The sequence below is a fragment of the Lytechinus variegatus genome, chromosome 9 (assembly GCF_018143015.1).
Source record: "Lytechinus variegatus isolate NC3 chromosome 9, Lvar_3.0, whole genome shotgun sequence".
NCBI classification, from domain to species: domain Eukaryota; kingdom Metazoa; phylum Echinodermata; class Echinoidea; order Temnopleuroida; family Toxopneustidae; genus Lytechinus; species Lytechinus variegatus.
The window spans coordinates 2952191-2975904 of record NC_054748.1 but is presented as its reverse complement, the minus strand read 5'-3'; the positions used below and the strand labels follow the sequence as shown (position 1 = coordinate 2975904).

The 23714-nt window shown below is 37.0% G+C and overlaps 1 protein-coding gene across 1 annotated transcript; it reads right to left on the bottom strand.

Annotated features, from left to right (window-relative positions):
• Window positions 1-7121: 7121 nt before the first annotated feature.
• LOC121421201 (protein jagged-1-like) lies at window positions 7122-23233 on the bottom strand. Its single transcript, XM_041615864.1, has 5 exons — window positions 23113-23233; window positions 22074-22178; window positions 10401-10508; window positions 9558-9674; window positions 7122-7693 (listed from the first exon to the last, which is right to left on the bottom strand). The coding sequence occupies exons 1-5, from the start codon at window positions 23231-23233 to the stop codon at window positions 7122-7124; spliced, it is 1023 nt and encodes a 340-aa protein (XP_041471798.1).
• Window positions 23234-23714: the final 481 nt, after the last annotated feature.

Here is a 23714-nt window from a genome sequence, read left to right as displayed (position 1 = left end):
TTTTTTTTGTTCTTGTGTCCATCGCAAAATTTCAGGTGGACACCCCCTAAATTTTTTGGCTTCCGCCGCCAATGGCTTTAGACCATAGGAAATAAATCAATCAATTCGATGAGGTTCACAACCCATCTTAAACATTCTTGAAAGACTTCCAGTTTCGCCCCACAATATCTTTAACTGTTTAAAGGCCTCCGCACACATTACGACTCGTCTACACTGTTAGAAAATTTATCCTTAAACTAAAAGAAGTTCCTGCAGCAGAGTCTCGAGAACACCTGTAATCTTACCAGATTGCGTAATCTTACAGGAAATTGGTATTTGGTGTGTGTAATCTTACAAATTTCCTTAAATAAAACACTCTTTTCCCCTTTTTCTAACAGACCTGTTCTGTTAAATTGCAGAAAAATTCCTGTTTCATGAGTTTAAAGAATGATTCTGGTATTGCTTTCTGCAAAATTTTCTTTTATTTTTCTGTAAAATCAGGGTTTTTTTAACAGTGTACGATCGAATTTTGGATAAAATAACATTTTCCCTATTTTCTGAATTTTGGGAGATCTATTGATCTGAGGGGTTCAAATTATCTGTAAGAATAACAAAAATCTGGAAGATTTGAATCCTCTATTTTGAAGAAAAGGCGAAAAATTGTTTCAAATCGGAGCCACAGGTACGACATGCATGCCCTAATTCTATTGTTACTGGGGGTACTGAGCATAGGTCCATGAGGTACGATCATATTTCGACTAAAAATTTAATTCGTTTTTATTGTAATAAAGATGGTAGCATAGTCATAAATTTGAATATCTGATTATTTCTACGATGGTTAACAACTTTAAACAGTGAAATGAAGTCAATATATTTACCTTTCATAGAATCTTGTCGCCTGTGATGCTTAGTCAACGGTACAGGTACTTAGTCAACGGTACAAAAAATACTCGACATAAAATACTACAATTTTGATATTTCATTCCATGCTATTAACTTTTCATTAAGCCTCGCGTCAACCCTTCCTAAACCCTTCCGCGTCTTGCGGAAACCATCCGCAATCAGGTCAGCTTCAAGAAGGAAAGAAGAAGCCATGCGGAATGTTTCAGGAACATGCGGATTGGAATAAGAAGGCAAGCGGACTGTTTCAGGAACGTTCGGACTGGAATAGGAAGGCAAGCGGAGTGATTCAGGAATGTGTGGATCCAATGCTAATGTGTATGGAAAGAGTACACAAGTAGCAAAAGCCATTTGTGGTCAGTGCACTAGATGGGGCAAAGGGATAATACAAGACAAGAAAATTACAAAAAGTAAAGAAGTACGGGGTCAAGGGGCTTAATTAGTATATCACTAAACAAACCTGAGAACCTAATATTTCAAGCAGTGGTTTAAACATTACGCGAGCGCGAAGCACGAGTAGATTTTTTTTTTTTTTGGGGGGGGGGGGGGGGTTACAGACTTGAAGGAGGAATATTTCAAGCATTTTCTACTGATCTGAAAAGTGGACTTTTCAAATATTTCCTACAATAGTTTAGCTGGCAATGATGCGAGCAGATTATTTTGTTCTGTACTGAACATAAAAGATGCTTCAAGCAACATTTGACTATGAACTAGATTATTTTAATGTACTCGACTGAAAGAAAGGACCGTATAGGCAGCGCTTGACTTTACAAATGGGACAAATATCACAACAAAATCAATAATACAGGTGTAGATTTCAAACTGAAATTCAAGTTTATATTCCTATTACATTTTAAGCACTTTGTTTGATCATGAATGAGGTGTCATTAATAAGATATAATAATAATAAATTAGAGCAAGTTCATAAATATCGCTTTTCTCAGAACGGCTCAAAACGATTTACCCCAGGATTCATTTCAATCCCGCATGAAAAGTGCACAATTTCTACACCCTGGGAAGCATTCCTTGCATTCATCCCAGCCTCAAACTGGCGCTGGCAAATTCAAGCATACAATAACATTCGCTTCCAATCGGGTACCCATTTAGCACCTGGGTGGAGAGTGGTGATGTATGCAATACGTCTTGCCAAAGGACGGTTTAGACCGCGGTGAGAATCGAACACACGACTCTCCGTTTACAAGGTGGGAATCAGATCCACTACACCACGACTCTTAACAAAAGAATATTCTTAACATAGAACATAAAGAATATTCTTTACATAGAATATGAGCGCGAACTTACTTCTTTCAAACATCAAGGACGAAAAAGAAAAGACCTAAGTCGAAAAGACCCGAGTATTTTTTCGTAAAAAGTGAACAGCGTGCACAATCTTCTTATGATTAAACTATTGAAAGTATGAAGCGCGAAATGGACCATTAATCTTTACAAATTGACCTAGCTGAAACGCTGATATTCTCCCCGTCTGGGGGTCTGTCGATTTCTTCACTCTTCTTCCTTTTTTCTCCTCTTCTTTGGTTACTCCATTTTTCCTATTTTTACGCAGTCAACAGGGCGTAGAGATCGCATTCGGCCTCCTGGAATTGCCCATTTACATTTTCTTTCTTAGTCTATTTCAATTGGTACAAGAGGAGGCAAAGGCGATTAGACACTGGATTCACACTTTCGTCCAAAAATGAAAACTGATATTTCTAACCTTGCACATTCGTAATCTCGGCCAATTATTTTCTGTTCTTTATCTCGATTTTTTCTTTCTTGATTTTATTTCACCTTATTTCATTCATCTCCTTCGTTTATTCCTATTTCTTTTGTGCTGTTTGTATATCTCTTTAATACTGGGAGGGGTAAGCCAGCAGCAGGGAGAGGAGGGCCGCATCAGCACGGCACCCCCTTTTTCTTTTCCATCATATATTTTTTTAAGTTTCCCTTTCCATTTCACTTATTTTTCTTCTGTTTGTACTTTTTTAAAGGGGGGGGGGAGACCACCTCACCCCTTGATCCGCATGTGCCTGTCGAATGCAATTTGCATCCTAACTTCCTGTTTTCTTCCTCTTTTGTAATATACGTATTAATTTGTAGAAAAATTATAAGAAAATAATGTTATAAAGAGAGCCCCGGCTTTGCTATGAACATATGCAGTCTTTTTTAAAGTTACCTTAGTTGAAAAAATCCAGATCCGAGATAATTTATTGTTATGTATAAAAATGCACAAAATCTGCTTTCAAAAAGTGAGTACTACATTACACCGCTAACACACTTTCCTTTATCCTACATATTCCAACTATGAAATAATGCGAGCGCGAAGCGCGAGCTGAACATTTTTACCTTCCGACCTAAATACTGGGCATTCTAAGCACCTTTTAAAAGCATGAAGAGGAAAGGGGAATGACTACATACTTGATGTGAGCGCGAAGCGTGAGCCGAAACGAAATTTGACATCTCATGTTTTGTAAATCAGGAAGAGGATGGATAATTTGATTGATGGATAATATTCCTACATTAATAACAATATTTGATATTCCGATTTGAAACTGGCACATGATTAATAATAATAATAACTCTTATTTACCCAGGGTAGCCACTCTCAGCTGTAAGCTGTTCTTCCAGCGGGCCCTGCATAACATAATGAGTTATTATTACCCTTCTCCATTCTAAATGCTGAGCGTCAAGCAAGAAGGCAGAAGGTCCCATTTTTATAAGTCTTTGGTATGACTCGGCCGGGGATCGAACCCACGACCTCCCGTCCATGAGGCGGGCGCTCTACCACTGAGCCACCATGTCCGGTCGTATCGAAATGAACATGCGTATCGAAATAAACATGCGTGCGTGTGTTTAGATCCAGACCTAGAATCTGGACTTTCTACATGCGAAGCTCAAGTTTATAATTTTATCATTACATATATTTTGAGATGCGACCGAGACATAAAATTTTAAGGACATTTCTTGTCTTTATATGAATAAAATGACTATCTTCCTAAGCGAGAGATGAAACTTGTCGATAATCCATTCTGAAAAAAAAATGATTATTAGGACTTCATGAAAATATTATTATTAATCTAATAGGCCCAATGAGGGCGCGAAATTGATATAAAGGTCAGATAACTGGACATTTTGTAATCATGAATAGGATGCATGGGTTGATATATTTTCAACAAAAATAATGCGAGCGCAAATTGCGAGCCGAAAATTTTGATAAATTGTCATGAAAGAAGAATTTAAATAATTTGTTACAATTGATACAGGTATACATAAGTGCCCAATCAAAATGCAAGCGAGCAGCTTTAGCTGATACTTTTCACAATCAGACCATCCTAAAAAGGGAATTTTTAAAAAAAATTATGGAATACACGAAGAGAATAGTTATTTGACAAATCAAATAATGCTAGCGCGCAGCGCGAGCGGAAAATGTTTATATTTAGACCATAAAATATAGTTATTTTACAGAAAACTATAAAATATATTTGTAAATCAAACAAATTAAAAACTTAATGTCCGAGAAATCTGTTGTATATTTACTTCAAAACTTGATATTTAAGCTCAATATAAGTCTATTGAGCAAGTTATGTATCTCATAGATTAGGCAATGCGAGCACAAAGCGTAAGCGAAAATTTAAAATAGTGACGTGAAATCCCCCCCCCCCCCTCATCTTATTTAATTCACTCTTCTTTCTCCTCTTGTTTTTACTATTCATTTTCTCTTCTCTTTTCCCTTCTAGTTCTTTTCCCTGTCTTTCCATTTTTCTTTTTTGCTCGTTCCAAATATTGGGGAGGGGGGGGGGGCATTTGAAATCAAATCCCCCCCTTTCCAAAAAGTGAGGGGACGAGTCGCCCCTGTCCCCCTGGGATGTCCACCAATGTATGCAATTTGATTTGAAATCCTATATAGTCTTTGTAGTCGAAGAAAACCCAAATAACACCCCTAAATTAATTTATTAATTAAAGTCCTTGAATATACCACTCGTGACGTTGTCCTAAATGTCTCCGGTTCTGTCCTAATACGATCTGCATGCTGTCCGCATCGAACGCCGACAAATTTATTTAGATAATCTTGTCCTAGGACAGTCCCAGGAATGATGTCCTACAACAATACACAGACAGTCCTGGTTGTGTCCTAAGACAAGATAATTTGCATAATCTTGTACGGAATTTGGTTGCGGACAGCATGCCGAAATGACAAAAGTAGCTTCTGCAACCCTTCCTTGTCTTGTCCGCGCCCTAGTGGAAACCGCCTTAAGCAGGGTGACCAGATTTCACAAAATGAAATACGGGACAAAGCACGATGCACGAGCCGATCCACCAAGCGTAATATGAATAAAAAGTGAAACAGCAGAAAATACCAATAAGAAACATACTTGCCAGTTGCAGGAGCATTGATCCTACAGTCAACATGCATGACTTGGTCAAAAAGAAATCAGTCTGTTTGAAGGAGTTTCTAAACATATTTTGTTACTTTTAGAAATTTCTCCCCTACACATGTAATTGATGAGTAGAGCAAACGTCGTTCAGCGGAGCAATCAATGTACAAGGACTGAAACCTCTGGTCTAGACAGGATTTAGTCGAAGAAACATGAAAAACTTTACCACTAAAGAAGGTTCGTAAACTGATTTTAAAAATGAATATTTACGATATTTATACCATTTACTTCTTTGCGAAGTGCCCCCTGAGTGTGCCGTGATTTTATGGTTCGTAATATCTCAAAGAAATATGTAAGAAACATGAGAAATCTCAAGTTACGAGCGAAAGAAGTATATTATAACATTTAATGATGCATGAATACGTCTGTTACCATGGAAACACTGACAAAAATTGTAATACGTTCATGATCATGGCCATGATCCTTTATTCTTTATCAAGTCTGACGTGAACTGCTCTGTGGATAGTTTCGGGTTCCTTCTCCCAAAGATCAAGGTGTTCATATCACCTAAAACCGTAGGCCTACATAATCCGAGGCCTTGCTCACGCATAACAGATGTATAAATCATATCATGCATATATTGATCAGAGCTGTGTGAACCTGAATAGGTGGCCTAGCTTAGCCGGGGTAATAATAATAATAATTATAATAATACTGATAATAACAATGATAATAATAATAATGATAATAATATACCGCATTTATTTAACGCTTAATACATCGGAACGACGTCTCTAAGCGCTTTACAGACGTAATATAATAATAGCAGGGCCTGCATGGGAGAACAATTCGCGGAACTGAAGAGGCTACCATAGGTATTATTATTATTATCATTATTATCAGAAAGATTATGGTGCCGCTACCCTTAGGAAGAATGTAAAAATGCTCAGGAAAAAAAGAGAATGAAAAGAAATAATGAATGTCATACTATCGCATGTGAGGTATTGGTTGTCAATAGCAGAATTAAACTAATCCAAGTACTATACTACCAGGTTCAGCTGCCGGCAACAGCCCCAGGCAATGTCATCACCACGACCACCACCATGGTCCTCCTGCATCACCACCACTGCCACTATTTCGAGTGTTATGACACTAATCTCTTTCAACTCAGGGGTCAAGAACAAAATGTGAAATGTTCACCTCACTTTTTTATTACATTTTTTATCATTACAATTTAAATAATATCAAAATTCATGACAACAATTATGATGTCATCTTAGTCAAGAAGAAAAAACAACGTCAGAAGGTTTTAGGACCTTAATGCTTCCCTGAAAACATATAATTATATGGATAGTTAACGTATTATCATATTTCCTATCAGGTTTGAACACAAAGGAAAGTATTGCAGGAAGAGTCGTGTCTAGCCTCCATTAGAGCTACATCCTTAGACATGACTGGATGTAAATGCGCCTGTAAGCAGATGAGGATAGAGCACAAAATCTCTTCTCATTTATATTTCAATTCAGATGGCATTACTAGTGAGTGTGTGGGTGCTGCTGGACAAATAGTAGCAATCAGGCAGCTGCTGCAGCAGCGGCAGCTGCTGCAGCAGCGGCTTAACTCCCAGCATTGACTGAGCCTTTTTTATTATTATTTTAGCAAGCAAACACACCCTTTGATCATTTCCTGAGAACTGCGACTTTGTCCCATCACCAACCTTACAATAACCTGATAGATAATGCCACATAGAGTGTAGTTTCCAACCCAGAAAAAAAGAGTGATTTGAATCAAATTTTTCATGAACTAATCATTTGTCAATATTTTCGTAGTATTTCCAGACACGAATAACCAACTAATCATAATTGCACATTAATCAAGCGACTCTAGGAAAACCATTCCGGCAAGCTGTAAGCCATGGATAGATTGGCTATCAGGAAAAAAGACACACGAAATATTTGTCGACGTGGTCTTGATAGCCAAGGGCATAATTGCCGTCAGATCACCCGAGCCCACGAAGAGAAAGATGTCGGAATCCTCTGCAGGAGCGTCCGCCAGGTAAAAAGCCATCCCATCCGATCGGTTGAGGGCGATGTCGTACTTCGAGGCGAAATCATACACAGTAGGGTCCGCGATGTCCTTGTCGAAGTCATAAACGATTTTACCTTCGTGCACTGCAAATATCTCATACTTAAACACTAGATTGAAGGAATAAAGCATGATGGTTATGACTTTTCCAGCAGGTGCGTTGATGTTCCAGAAGCAGCCAGTCGAATATCGGTAGGGACAGCCATCGGGAGTTGGATACGTGGCGTACACTTGGCGAAGGAAGATAGGAAGGACCATAGAGGGCTCCATTGTTACGATGTGGTTGCAATGGGTGGGGTACGTCTCTGGTTCACTTGACAATTGTCCGGTCAGGAGTTCCTCGTCGGGTGACATCTCTGTCTCAATAAAAAGAAAGATGAGAGAAGGAGACAGAAAGAGAGAGAGAGAGGGGGGGGGGTGGAGAACGAGATGGGGAGGGAAGATGGCACTCAGTTTTTATTAAGGACAACAGTGGTGCCTTTAGTTCATGTTCAAGTTTTATTTTCATTTCCATCAATAACATTACAAATAAGTACAAATCAGACATACATCATAATATATACATTGCGTATCGAAAAAAGTTTACACTTTGAAAAATTTCTGGGAATAAAAAAATATGCAACATGTGGGTAATTTGTTGACATACAATCTTAGGTTTCGGTCTCATCTATCAAATGAAAGTAAAGGTTATGTCAGAATGTTACACTTGAGTGAGCACTCTAAATTTTTGTAAAGCTCGCAGAAATCTGTTTGAGTAGAAATGCTCATTTTCACGCTGTGTCAAGGGAAAAGGGCGAAATCAAACTTATCTTGCAAAACATTTCTCATACATTTCCTTTGCACTTTCAATCAATTGAAATAAAACGGATACATTCAATCATTTTTAAACAATTTTCCACCCAAATTGACATTTCAACACTTAGTAAGTGTAAGCACAACCTTTACCATTTTTGTGCAAGCTGGATCTGAGGACAGAACTGAATCTGAACAAAAGTTTATTTCCGACATCTCCAGCATTTTTTCACAAAGTTTTTATCATTTAAAGTGGGTTTACATTTCATTTTTCATTTAATACTTCTTTCTCCACACTTTTCCCAAGCTTGACAATGATTAACACAATGGAAATCAAGCCTAAGTTATTTCATGTCATTTACAGCTCAGTGTAAAGCAAATATCGTCACGATGGCCTCGGTGTGTGGGGGAGTGGGGTGGGGCGCAATGCACTCCTCAAACATGACTTTAGGAAAGGAAACAAGTTAAAATGGTTAAAAAGATCTTCAAATCAATTTTACTGGCTTGATTCCACATGTTCTTCGTGATTAAGGTATACTATTATTTGCATAACTATTTCAAAGTTCTACGCAAATCATTTTTCACTAAGTAAGTGGTGCTCACTCAAGCGGAAATATGTTTTGACAGTTATATCATCATTTGATTAAATGGATCTGTACCAATGTTAAAATGTGGAAAAATCTTCAGGATATTACAAATGTATAATTTTACAGAATTTTTCTTAAGTGTAAACTTTTTTTGATACGCACTTATAAAGAAATACAAATGAAATTTGCTCACAATTATTACAAATCAAGCACAAATTCCAAAACATTTGCAAAATAGCTTTAACAAAATCTTGTATGGAAATGAGTGGACCCACTAAAAAACATTGCTTCTAGAGCGTGGGGCCAAAGTGGAAGATATATCATGTCAGCTTTTCACCTTTGAATTTTGGAGTAAATTGGTGTTACTCTGCACCTAAACTCACAGACTTTTCAATGAATGTACATGTTTGCAAAAAAGTCTTGTCCAAAAAATGTAATGTCCTTAACGGCGAACGTTTTATTCAATAACTACCACATCATGTAGACTCACTGAAATTGATTGAAACTTGCACTGTTTATAACTCACGGTCCTATGTGACTGATTCTATGTTATGAGTTCAGAATAGAAAAAAAATATGTGATATTTCAATGACCTTTTGAAGTTACACAAATTGTCTGATATGTCATAACGCTGGAACTGCCCTTATACCGATTCTGGTCCTTGAAACCAACTTGAAACCAACATAAGCTATTACAATATATATTTTATTAATTGAAAAAAAACCCACGCACACAGTTATCTGATAGAAATAATGATGATGATAAACATGTGATTCCAATACACAACTGATTTAGGACTGCTGACAAAGCCCACAAAACCCGTGTGCTTCCAATGACTCACCTCGTTCACAAAACTCTCCATAGAAACACCCAGTGCACAAGCAGTAGAATCCAATATCAGGATCCTCATAGCAAGTCCCTCCATTTAGGCAAGTCTCAGCCTGACACGACGCTGGCCCTAAAATGTACACAAAGTTTTATTCTAACTAATCACCCAATTGCGGCAACTTATACCTTGGTCACATTTGTTCTACGGCGGTCGTACGGCGAGTCGAAAACAGTCGTTTTAGCATTTTTTGTGTACCAGCTACATATAGGTGTTTTGAATAAAAATGAATAAAACGACCGTTTTACGGCGGCCGTAGAACATATGTGACCAAGGTATACGCAATGTGAAGTAAATTTACGCAGAATTAGAGAATAAGGAGTGTTCCTACCGCGATGCAGATCAAATCCAAGAACTGTAATGAAATTTCTTGTCATATGATGATGACTACAGCCGGGAGAGCTTTGTCGAAAAATAGGATCAGTAGGCCTACTTTCATTCTAAGTTTCGGAGCTGACAAAAAAATATTTCGCTTACCCAGAGTCCAGGACAAAACTGCTGATTTGACTAACCAATTTTCCACAAAGACTTCCTGGATGCTCAATGTCATAAGGGGTATTTGACAATACAATATCTATGTTCTTGGAAGCGTTCTGCGATGTGGGAAAACCACCTGTACCAACTAGTCATATACTAATTAAAGGGGTAAAAATTTGTTGCTTGTTTGAAAATTTGTCAAAATTACATCTAACATATGTAAAGAGGACTTTTTAGTATTGATAGGGATCACATTGCATGCCAACGTAAGGCACCGTCACTGTATTGAAAGTTAGGAAGCTAAACAAGTTGGTTTATTACTTTTGATTTGACATCGTTCTCCTCCCCAGCCTCCTAGGCAATCACAGCGGAATCCCCCTTGCATCCCAGAGCATACTCCATCATTGAGACATCCACAGGCACCCATAACTGGTAAAGAGGCAAAGTTTCAAGTAGGAATAAAACAATCCATTAATAAAGTAGCAAACATTGTTCGATTTGCCACGCGAAGGTTAAAGGTAAAGGAATTCAAATTCAGATTTTTTAAGAGAAAAAGAAAATCACAGAAACGCCTTTGAAATAAATCAAACTACATATTTACTTGAAATCTTAACGTAGCACTATAGAGCAAATAATAAATGCACAACACTGATTTTTAACAAACAAAAGTTTTACAACAACGATAACAATAAGAAAAGGAGCATTAAAGTCGAAGGGGGAATATTGACAGTACGAATAATTGTCAGCATGTGACATTAGTGAGGTTTCGTTGAGAGTATGCGTGCAAGATTGCCAGTGAGAATGTGAATGGGGCGTGCCCGCGATTGTCACTTAGCATGTGTGTGAGCCTGTATGTGCAAAACATAAGTGAGCATGTGAGTTAGGGTATGTGTGTGTGTGTGCCAACCCATCAGTGGGAATGAGGGTCACATTGTGTGCGAGAAGATAGTATGTGTTGGTGCGTGTGTGTGTATTCGAAATTATCGGTGAGCATGTGGGTAAGGGTGTGTGTATAACATTCTCACGAACATGTGTATGATGGTGTGTGTATTAAAATCTATAATTCAACATGTGGGTGAGGGTATGTTTGTGCGAGAATATCAGTGAACATTGGCGTGAGAGCGATAATCTGTTCGAGTGTGGGTGGGTGGGTGTGATTGTTTGTAAGCATGTGGGTGAGGGTGAGACTATAACTGAACACGTGGGTGCATGTCTGTGCACGCCTATCAATGTGTATATGGGTGAAGCTAGTGTGTGGGAGATGTCTGTGTGTGAGTGTGTACGAGATTATGTGAGTGAGGGTCTGTGTTGGAGACTCAGTGAGCATGTGGATGAGTTGTGTGTTAACTAAGTTAACATTAAGCACGTGTCAGGTGTAAACAGTCAGGTGAACGGGTGAGAGTATCAGTGAGCGTTTAGAGGAGGGCTGTAATAGTCAATACTTGAGCAATCGATGAGGGCGGTTGTGCGAGATGTTCAGTGATCATGTGGGTGTGGGTGTTTGTTAGACTTTCAGTGATCATGTGGGTGTGGGTGTCTGTTAGACTTCCGGTGATCATGTGGGTGTGGGTGTCTGTTAGACTTCCAGTGATCATGTGGGTGTGGGTGTCTGTTAGACTTTCAGTGATCATGTGGGTGTGGGTGTCTGTTAGACTTCCAGTGATCATGTGGGTTTGGGTGTCTGTTAGACTTCCGGTGATCATGTGGGTGTGGGTGTCTGTTAGACTTTCAGTGATCATGTGGGTGTGGGTGTCTGTTAGACTTTCAGTGATCATGTGGGTGAGGGTGTGTGTTAGACTTTCAGTGATCATGTGGGTGAGGGTGGTTGTTAGACTTTCAGTGATCATGTGGGTGTGGGTGTCTGTTAGACTTTCAGTGATCATGTGGGTGAGGGTGTGTTAGACTTTCAGTGATCATGTGGGTGAGGGTGTGTTAGACTTTCAGTGATCATGTGGGTGAGGGTGTGTTAGACTTTCAGTGATCACATGGGTGAGGGTGTGTTAGACTTTCAGTGATCATGTGGGTGAGGGTGTGTTAGACTTTCAGTGATCATGTGGGTGAGGGTGTATTAGACTTTCAGTGATCATGTGGGTGAGGGTGTGTTAGACTTTCAGTGATCATGTGGGTGTGGGTGTGTTAGACTTTCAGTGATCATGTGGGTGAGGGTGTGTTAGACTTTCAGTGATCATGTGGGTGAGGGTGTGTTAGACTTTCAGTGATCATGTGGGTGAGGGTGTGTTAGACTTTCAGTGATCATGTGGGTGAGGGTGTGTTAGACTTTCAGTGATCATGTGGGTGAGGGTGTGTTAGAATTTCAGTGATCATGTGGGTGAGGGTGTGTTAGACTTTCAGTGATCATGTGGGTGAGGGTGTGTTAGACTTTCAGTGATCATGTGAGTGAGGGTGTGTTAGACTTTCAGTGATCATGTGGGTGAGGGTGTGTTAGACTTTCAGTGATCATGTGGGTGAGGGTGCGTTAGACTTTCAGTGATCATGTGGGTGAGGGTGCGTTAGACTTTCAGTGATCATGTGGGTGTGGGTGTGTTAGACTTTCAGTGATCATGTGGGTGAGGGTGTGTTAGACTTTCAGTGATCATGTGGGTGAGGGTGTGTTAGACTTTCAGTGATCATGTGGGTGAGGGTGTGTTAGAATTTCAGTGATCATGTGGGTGAGGGTGTGTTAGACTTTCAGTGATCATGTGGGTGAGGGTGTGTTAGACTTTCAGTGATCATGTGGGTGAGGGTGTGTTAGACTTTCAGTGATCATGTGGGTGAGGGTGTGTTAGACTTTCAGTGATCATGTGGGTGAGGGTGTGTTAGACTTTCAGTGATCATGTGGGTGAGGGTTGTTAGACTTTCAGTGATCATGTGGGTGAGGGTGTGTTAGACTTTCAGTGATCATGTGGGTGAGGGTGTGTTAGACTTTCAGTGATCATGTGGGTGTGGGTGTGTTAGACTTTCAGTGTTCATGTGGGTGAGGGTGTGTTAGACTTTCAGTGATCATGTGGGTGAGGGTGTGTTAGACTTTCAGTGATCATGTGGGTGAGGGTGTGTTAGACTTTCAGTGATCATGTGGGTGAGGGTGTGTTAGACTTTCAGTGATCATGTGGGTGAGGGTGTGTTAGACTTTCAGTGATCATGTGGGTGAGGGTGTGTTAGACTTTCAGTGATCATGTGGGTGAGGGTTGTTAGACTTTCAGTGATCATGTGGGTGTGGGTGTGTTAGACTTTCAGTGATCATGTGGGTGAGGGTGTGTTAGACTTTCAGTGATCAAATCTTTATCGAATTCGTTCAGCGAATATACGCCATTCATTTATTTTAGTTCGTATATACAGTCAAGAATAAGAATAGCATTTTTTGTCGCTTTCTTGAATAGTGTTTCGAATACTTATGCAAATTGCTGAGTTCTCTTTATCGAACTGTTGAATTCGATCAGGTGTCATCCACGTTGGTAGTTCAATGTACGGTCTGGAATCCTTTTTTAAGGTTTTATAAACTAAACATAGGTGTTATAGGGAGTTTAAGGTTTTGAGGGGGTGCTCCGGGCTGGAAGTAATATGGTTTGAACAGATTGATCTTTTTGTTTAGCTATAGATGTTTCTAGCCCCGAGCGCCCCTTTTAACCTTTATTGAATTCGTTCAGCGATTTTTTCTTTTTCTTTGTATATACAGTCAAGAATGAGAATAGCATTTTTGTTTGCTTTCTTGAACAGTGTTTTGATACTTATGCTAATTGCTGAGGTCTCTTTATCGAACTGTTGAATTGGATAAGGTGTCATCCAAGTTGATTGTTCAATGTACGGTCTGGAATCCTTTTTAAGGTTTTATAAACTGAACAGAGGTGTTGTATCTGTAGGGAGTTTAAGGTTTTGAGGGGGTGCTCCGGGCTGGAGATAATATGGTTTGAACAGATTGATCTTTTTGTTTAGCTATAGATGTTTCTAGCCCCGAGCGCCCCTTTTAACCTTTATCGAATTCGTTCAGTGAATGTACACCATTCATTATTATTATTTTTTTTTGTATATACAGTTAAGAATGAGAATAGCATTTTTGTTCGCTTTCTTGAACAGTGTTTTGATACTTATGCAAATTGCTGAGGTCTGCTTATCGAACTGCTGATATGTGGTTTGTTTTCTGTGTAATTAAAAGGGGTGCTCCAGGCTGGTTTGTACGAATTTATTCGTTTGCGTTTCAAAAGCACAATTAAGTGGATTTTGACGCCTTTCCTGATATACCGCCTGTATACAGGGATATTATAATTAAAATGGAGCTAAGAATCATGAATTGACTGCATAATAATGTTACACGCCATCCATGTTTTTATATATATATATAGTTCGTATATACAGTCAAGAATGAGAATAGCCTTTTTGTCGCTTTCTTGAACAGTGTTTTTGATACTTATGCAAATTGCTGAGGTCTCTTTATCGAACTGTTGAATTTGATCAGGTGTAGTCCACGTTGATAGTTCAGTGTACGGTCTGGAATCCTTTTTAAGGTTTGTATAAACTGAACAGAGGTGTTGTATCTTTAGGGAGTTTAAGGTTTTGAGGGGGTGCACCGGGTTGGAATTAATATGGTTTGAACAGATTGATCTTTCTGTATAGATATATGTTTTCAGCCCGGGGTACCCCTTTAACCTTTGTACGAATATGTTCGTTTTGCTTTTCAAAACCACAAATAAGTGGAATTTTAATTTGGCGCCATGTGGGCTATTATGTTGTGGTTAAATGGAGTTAGGAATCATGAACTGACTGCATGTATTTTAGTTTTGTACAATTACAGTCAAGAGAATATTTTAATTTGGATCAGGTGTCATCCAGGTTAAATTGTTCAATGTATGGTCTGGAATCCTTTTTATCGTTTTATAAACTGAACAAGAGGTGTTGTATCAATAGGGAGTTGCTGATTTGTTTAAGTGGTTCGCTGAACGAATTTTGACATTACTCCTGGTATTAAGGCAGTGTATGGGGCTATTCTGTTATAATTTAAACGGGAGTTAACAGGTTAAGAGTCATGAATCAACTACGTGATGCGACACATGTGGTCCATGCATTTCGTTTCTTATACAGCCAAGGGGAAAATAGCATTGTGTTATTCTATCATCATGGGTGCTTGACTAGATAATACAGAATTTATATGCATGAGTAGCTTATGATCAGTCAAGGTTGAGATTTCACAATTTCTTCCATTATGGGATTGTTTTTTTTTTTTTTGTTATTACTATTGTCATTCGTCATGACTTAAATAGGATAAGGACTTTTTGCTATGCAGAATGAAAGATGCATGCTTATACGAGATTAGTTATATCGTACTGATTCGGTGCACTATATTCAAACTCTTTTGAAGTTGCACAGTTTTCGTGTAGGTAGTATGAGACTGACTCGGCTTGGCGTATCTGTTTAAATCGGTCTGTTATCTATCTGAAAATGTTTATATAGGTATACAAACGTCAATCTTTTTATCTTGAAACATCTATAAATCTTTTTTTCTTTCCTCTTTAAAAAAAAGGAAGAAAAGGAAAAAAAAGTGTTTTTGAAAAAGATCGAAAACAATTCTGTTATTTAAAAAAAAAAAACATATTAATTGGTTACGGGAGGGCCTTTCACGTGTGGTCCTGTTGTACATAAAGATGGTTTATGGTACTTGTGTGTGCGTTTGTATCCCTCACACACTTTTTCTTTTATTTGAAAAGGGGTATACAATGTTATTTGGATGTAGTGTGGGGTGTTTTGGGTTTGGGGTCTGCTCGCAGTCTGGAAGAGGTATTTATTTCAGTTCGTCTTATCTTTGTTTGGTGATAAAATGGATATATGGTATACGAGCTCACGGGAGACACGAATGTATTACTTGGTTTCATTTGTTTAGTACAATAAGACGTTTAGTTACTTACAGGGGTTTATAATGCCAAATTCTTCCTGGATTACTTTAAATGTTAGAGGGTTAAGGGATAAGGTTAAAAGAACACGCATTTGGGAGTGGTGTAAAGGAAAAGGGAGTGATGTGACGTTTTTACAGGAAACATATAGTACTATAGAAGTAGAAGAACAGTGGAAAAAAGAATGGGGTGGGCCAATGTTCTTTTGTCATGGGTCAAACCACAGTAGGGGTGTTCTTATATTGCTCTCCCCTAACTTAAATTTTAAAAAGGATGTTGTTGTTACAGGTAAAGAAGGAAGATACATTATACTTAAAGCAGAAATCCAAGGGGTTAAATTTTTGTTGGGAAATGTTTATTTTCCTACAAGAGACAAAGTAGCATTGCAATGTGATCTTTTAAATGATCTAGATAAAAGTATTCATAAAGTTTTTGATTCGGATTATTCGATAATATTAGGAGGAGATTTTAACACTGTAATGGACGGGAGTATGGATTATAAAGGGCCAAACATATCAAACTCTAGGTTTAGTGCAGTTTTGAAAGAATTTTTGAATACGTATGATTAAGAAGATATATGGCGAAAAATGAATCCTAATGTTCGACAATTTACTTTTAGACAAAGGTCGCCTTTAGTCCAAAGTCGTTTAGATTATTGGTTTATATCATGCAGTTTAGAAAAATTAGTGAATAAGTGTGAAATCTTAGTATCAGTAACACCGGATCATTCGGGCATTATTCTACAATTTCGGAATTTGAAAGAAAATTATGTTTATGGAAATTCGTACTGGAAATTTAATAATAGTCTTTGTATGGATAAAGATTTTATTAAAGAGATGTATGATATTATATCTGAATTGAAAAATGAATGGGCACCTAGGTTTTCGAATAAATTAGTCTTTTGGGATTTCTTAAAAATGAAAATGAGGGAATTCGCTATGAAATACTCTCGGGAAAAAGCAAAATTACGAAAACGCGAAATAGAAACAGTAGAGGCTGAAATCAAGATTTTAGAAAAGCAGATACTCGAAGGATCATCGGGATCTGTGATTGATACAATTAAATTGAAAAAAGATAAGTTAAATGAATTATATAATTTTTCTCGGCAAGGAATTAAAGTTCGCTCTAGAGCAGATTGGTTTGAGGAGGGGGAAAATAATATGAAGTACTTCGAACAACTGTTAAAAATAAATAAGAGGAAAAGTGTTATTAAAGAATTAGTCATTGAAAATGGAGAAATTATTAGGGACAAAAATAATATTTTAAAAGAAATAAAGATTTTCTATGAAAAATTATATTCTTTGAAAAATGAAAGTTATTATGATAACACTTTATTTTTTAACGAAGTCTTAAAATTAAGTGAACAGAACAGAGAATTATGTGAAGGTAAAATAACAAAAGAAGAATGTTTTAAGGTGTTAAAAGAAATGAAATGGAATAAGTCACCTGGAAATGACGGTTTTACCGTAGAATTTTATGATACACTTTGGCCAGTGTTAGGGGATTTGTTGGTAGAAGTATTAAACGAAACATATATAAGAGGGGAATTAACAATTTCTCAAAAACAAGGGACTATCACATTGATAGAGAAGGAAGGAAAAGATGCTTTATATATTAAAAATTACAGACCCATTACGTTATTAAATGTAGACTACAAAATATTATCCAAGGTTTTGGCAGCAAGGATCAAACAGGTTTTAAACGAAATAATTCATTATGATCAGGTGGGATACATAAAAGATAGAAATATTGGGGAAGCAGTTCGACTAATAGAAGATATATTATTTTACTCTAGACATTACTTGGAGCAAGGACAAGGATTTTTGATTGCGGTAGATTTTGAAAAAGCGTTTGACTCTGTTTCTCATCAATACTTATTGAAAGCACTCATTTTTTTTGGTTTTGGGGAGTCATTCTGTTCTTGGGTGAAAATACTATATAAGGATATAAGTAGTTGTGTTATGAATGGTGGGTATTCCACCGGTTACTTTAATGTAGAAAGAGGGGTCAGACAAGGTGACCCACTTTCGCCCTATTTGTTTTTGATTGCAATAGAATTACTGGCACATGAAATAAGAAGGGACAAAATTATTAAAGGGATAAGTTTGGGGGAGCATGAAATAAGACAGGTCTTGTATGCCGATGATATGACAATTTTTTTGAAAGACATGGATTCAATAAAAAGGTTGCATTATATTTTTGAAGAATTTGAAAAAGTCAGTGGCTTAAAGGTAAATATGGACAAGACACATTTTATGTACATGGGTAAGGAAAATGGGAAAACAAATGACCCTGTATATGTATTTGGCAAATATGTTAGGGAAGTTAAAATTTTAGGAGTAATATTTTCAGTTGACTTTAGATTAAAAGATGATCTGAACTATAAAGAAATATTAAGTAAAATAAAAAAGCTTTTAGGTTGGTGGAAACAACGAGACTTGACTATTATGGGAAAAATACATTTATTGAAAACATATGCATTGACAAAGTTAAATTATGTTTCATCCATCCTTGTTGTCCCCTCATGGGTGTATATAGAAATCGAGAAATTATCATTTGATTTTATATGGGGAGGGAAAGAGCGTATTAAAAGAAAAATTATGTATCAGAATTATAATTGTGGTGGGGTTAAAATGATAAATTTTGAAATATTTGTTAGAACGCAGCGTATAATGTGGGTAAAAAGACTTTTGTATGGAGAAAGAAATCTGGGGTGGAAGTTATTTTTGGATTATTCCCTAAGTTCAGTTGGAGGAAGGTTAATTTTTCTATGTGATTATGAAATGAAAAAGATAAAAAGTAAGTTGAATATTCCATCTTATTATTTGGAAATGCTAAATGCTTGGCAAAAGATTGATAATTTAAGACATTTCAATGGTTCTAAAAATCCAATCATTTTCAATAACAAGAATATTTGTATAAAAAATAAAATGATATTTGATAAAGATTTATTAGAACGAGGGTTAATTAAGGTTGAACATATCATTGACAATGGGCATGTTAAACCAGTCGCATATTTTTTGAACCTTGGTATGGGAAGTGATCTTTTGTTTATAATAGGTGAAATATATCATGCAATTCCAAGTGATTGGAGAAATGATTTAGGTTCGATACAATTTTGTGAGATAGACTTAATTAATTATAATATAAACTTGCTTCTGTTGGGGAGGGAAATTAGCTTTAAGGAGGTATTATCAAGAAAAATATATGAATATTTTATTAAAGAATTGCAAAAGTCATATGATTTACAGATAAGAGATGGACAAAATAATTATAATTATACAGAGAAAGAAATTAGTGAATGTTTTTTTAGACCAAGAATAACATCATTAATTGGAAGACAGAGGGAATTTCAATTTAAGCTTCTGCATGGGGCAATTTACACTAAAGTTAATTTGTTTAGATTTGGATTTGTTGAAGATAATCTCTGTTCGTACTGTAAACTGGAAACGGAAACATATTCACCTATATTTTTGTCTTGCTTAAAGGTCAAACTGATATGGGAAACTTTGATACAGCGATTTGAATTAGATGAAATAAAGGACTTGAATTGGCGGGATATATTTGTTGGTTTGTCAGGCAATACAAATAGAATAAAAAGTTGTAATACTATTATCTTTATGGTAAAATATATATTATTTATATTTAGAAAGGAGGGGGTTTTACCAACCATTGACGATATACATAAACTTATTTTAGAATATAAGGATCAAGAAAAGAAAATAGCTATTAAAATGGGGAAATTAGGGCGGCACTTGCAAAAATGGGAAACAGTAAAATTGTGACAAGGTTAAGTTGTAAGTCTTTATTTACTTTCAATATATGTAATACTTCTCCCGTGAGCTTGTTATATTCAAAATTTTTCATCGAATTGTTTTGTACTTTTAAACATGATTTATTTATAATGAGTGTGAGCAGATCTTCTGGGCAGTGGTGTGTTGGGTGTGTGTGTGTGTGTGTGTGTGTTTGGGTGTGTTTGTGGTGGGGGGGGGGAAGTTTGGTCTTTAAGCATTTTTATAATAACTGATTTCATTGTTGATTTTTTTTTAAAGATATATATGACTCATGATTTTGTTAAGTTAGTGGAAAAAAGTGAAAATATGAAGTGTAAAGTATTATATATGATTTGAAATGTTAAATTGAAATGTTATGTTCATGAAATCAGAATAAAAACATTATTAAAAAAAAAAATCATGTGGGTGTGGGTGTGGGTGTGTTAGACTTTCAGTGATCATGTGGGTGAGGGTGTGTTAGACTTTCAGTGATCATGTGGGTGAGGGTGTGTTAGACTTTCAGTGATCATGTGGGTGAGGGTGTGTTAGACTTTCAGTGATCATGTGGGTGAGGGTGTGTTAGACTTTCAGTGATCATGTGGGTGAGGGTGTGTTAGACTTTCAGTGATCATGTGGGTGAGGGTGTGTTAGACTTTCAGTGATCATGTGGGTGAGGGTGTGTGTTAGACTTTCAGTGATCATGTGGGTGTCCGTTAGATTTTCAGTGATCATGTGGGTGAGGGCGGTTGTTCAAGATTTTCAGTGATTATGTTGGTGAGGGTGTGTGTTAGACTTTCAGTGATCTTGTGGGTGTGTGTTTGACTTTCAGTGATCTTGTGGGTGTGTGTTTGAATTTCAGTGATCATGTGGTTGAGGGCGGTTGTTCAAGATTTTCAGTGATCATGTGGGTGAGGGCGGTTGTTCAAGATTTTCAGTGATCATGTGGGTGAGGGTGTGTGTTAGACTTTCAGTGATCATGTGGGTGTGTGTTTGACTTTCAGTGATCTTGTGGGTGTGTGTTTGACTTTCAGTGATCTTGTGGGTGTGTGTTTGACTTTCAGTGATCATGTGGGTGAGGGCGGTTGTTCAAGATTTTCAGTGATTATGTTGGTGAGGGTGTGTGTTAGACTTTCAGTGATCTTGTGGGTGTGTGTTTGACTTTCAGTGATCTTGTGGGTGTGTGTTTGAATTTCAGTGATCATGTGGTTGAGGGCGGTTGTTCAAGATTTTCAGTGATCATGTGGGTGAGGGCGGTTGTTCAAGATTTTCAGTGATCATGTGGGTGAGGGTGTGTGTTAGACTTTCAGTGATCATGTGGGTGTGTGTTTGCGTTAGACTTTCAGTGATTATGTGGGTGAGGGTGTGTGTTAGACTTCCGGTGATCATGTAGGTGTGTTTTTTGATTTGCTTTGTTTTTGATGAGTGCAAGCCAAGTAATTTCATATAGTTTTAAATCATTGTTGAATATTTGATACATGAAAGGAAAAGTGTTAGGCATATTATATGTATTTTTAAGGGGATCCTAGTGTCAGTATATCTATTTGTTTATTGGTTTGTTTTGGATTTGGGTCTAATTTGTTTGTTCTTTCTTTGTATTCCATGTATAAATCGCCCTCGAAAAATGAGCAAGGGAAGACTTTTTGTTTGGGGCGGGGGGGGGGGGGGAGGAGTGGTGTTTCAACCATTTTTATAACTGATTTCATTGTTTCTCCTTTAACTTATATATGATTTATGCTTGTATTAAGTTAGTGAAAAAAGTCAAAATATGAAATGTAAAATATTATTTTATGTCTTTTGAAATGTTAAATTGAAATTTTATATTTTTGTTCATGGAATAAGAATAAAACAGTATGAAAAAAAGTGGGTGTGTGTTAGACCTTCAGTGATCATGTGGGTGAGGGCGTTTGTGTGAGCTTTTCAGCGATTATGTGGGTGGGGCGTTTGTGTGAGACAGTCATTGTTTGGTGAGCGTGTCTGTTATTCTTCTTATCATTAATCTTATCATCAATATTGAATATTAGTCATTATCATTTCATACAATCGATCATCATCGTTGTATTTTTAAGCACTCAATTTTCAGTACACACTGAAAATTCAAGTTTACCTCGGTCCCATTTAATAATTTCTTTCTTTCGTGGCCATTTTAGTATCATATTACCCTGACATGGCTATTTATTACAATTATGTAATCAATAATTTACATTAGCGTCATCTCTCATCTGAGAGGCTCACGCCATTGCCTTGCATGCGTTGCTGATATGCAGCTGTTGCATCTTCGTTTATACGCACATTCATATATCCACTGAAGGAGGGCGTTATGGAATTATGACATAATAGCCTACCTGTCTCACAGCGAGGTCCCTGGGTTAACTCTGCGCAACGGCAGATATAACCATCAAATGTCTCCTGGCAAATGCCATCATTCATACACGGAGATGAAAGACAATCTGTTAGAAAGGTGAAAAAGAAAAAAAAAGGCAGGATAAGAAACATTGCCTGGTAGGTGTTTCATAAAACTGTTCGTAAGTTAAGGGCGACTTTAAGAACGACTGGTGATAAATTCTTGTGGTTAATGGCATATACAATTGGCGTTGGTTTAGCGCATAAGAAAGGTTCACCAGTCGTTCTTATTGTCGCTCTTAACTTATGAACAACTTTATAAACCGGCCCCATACATACTTTCTATTGAATTATGCAGTGACCGTTTTCTTAGCGTTGTCAGCATTGATAAGTTGTCTTTCTCCCACAGTCACCACAGTAACAGTCAGAGGCCAGTGTCTGTTAGCCAACCAAAACCAAAGATTTCAATGAAATTTTCAGCGCCGACAATTTAGTAAGTGTTGACAACTTTCATTAACCCCCCCCCCCCTCTCTTCCCTGAGACAATTAAGGGGACAAGCTTTGGAGAGAAATTGTAACGTGTGTACTTTACCTCCGTTTTAGAGTTAAAATATCTACAAAAATGAACAGTTCAATCCAAAAGGAGCTATAATATGCACTCTATAAGAATGTACATTTCACTCCATATGGATCGGACCCTATAGTATCAATCCGAGAGGTGTGTGACTAGAGGCTAAATTATTTAGAGAGTCGTAGTTTCATTAAAGACACATATTTACCTGATCATTCTCTTATTACACCGTAAATATACTGTACCACCTTGTCTCAGGCATGATTTATAAAAGAAAAACACCTGGGTAAATATATAAAAATTATCAGACACAGTATACATATATAATTCTATTAATTTCTTATTAATTGTTTTTATCATTTTTTGTATTATATTAATATGTATTTTTTTTTATTTTTTCGTAAATGTTACCTTGTGTTTACTATCATCATTATTATTCGTCAAAACAAAATAGTTTCTCCACTTAATACCTCGTAACATGCAGCGATTTGATTCGTGTCTGTGAGCGTGAATCCAATCCACCTTGTCCCCTCTGCCAGATTGTGATAGGTTCACTAGTTGCTCTGCATTGACATGGCTCTTGATCGACATGATAGCGACTGAATCGTCCGGCAGTGTGGACGTTCCGCAGACGAGAGATACAGGGCAGCTTCTGTACTCCCGAATTCTTGAACAATCTTCACCAAACATATTTTACAAAAACAAAGAACTTGCAAATAAATTATTTCAATAATCAAAATAATTAACCATGACACATTTGATATTGCACCAAGAATGTTTAATGAAAACATAGACCTTTATCGCTGAAACATGTCAATAAGTAATATATTACAAAGTATAACGTCATATATATAGTAAATAATACATGCATGCTACTACTAGAAGAAAAATGAATGATAGTATACGGTGTTGTAGAGATGAAAAAAATTCTGGTTCTTACATCACTACTTTAATTTACTAAATGAAATACAATAGGACGTTTTTACAAGACGTCCTCGTATTTCCAAAGGATACATTCGTGATAATTTAAAAGACGACTTAATTGTACTCTGTGAGATATTGTTGGAAACGT

What these genes read in the sequence shown, in the direction of transcription:
- LOC121421201 (XM_041615864.1), bottom strand. Translation starts at nt 23,233, where the DNA reads ATGTCGATCAAGAGCCATGTCAATGCAGAGCAACTAGTGAACCTATCA. An exon ending in AAATCGCTGCATGTTACGAG is followed by an intron (nt 22,179 to 23,112) that starts GTATTAAGTGGA and finishes CCTTTCTAACAG; the next exon opens with ATTGTCTTTCATCTCCGTGT. An exon ending in AGAACGATGTCAAATCAAAA is followed by an intron (nt 9,675 to 10,400) that starts GTAATAAACCAA and finishes TGTACATTTTAG; the next exon opens with GGCCAGCGTCGTGTCAGGCT.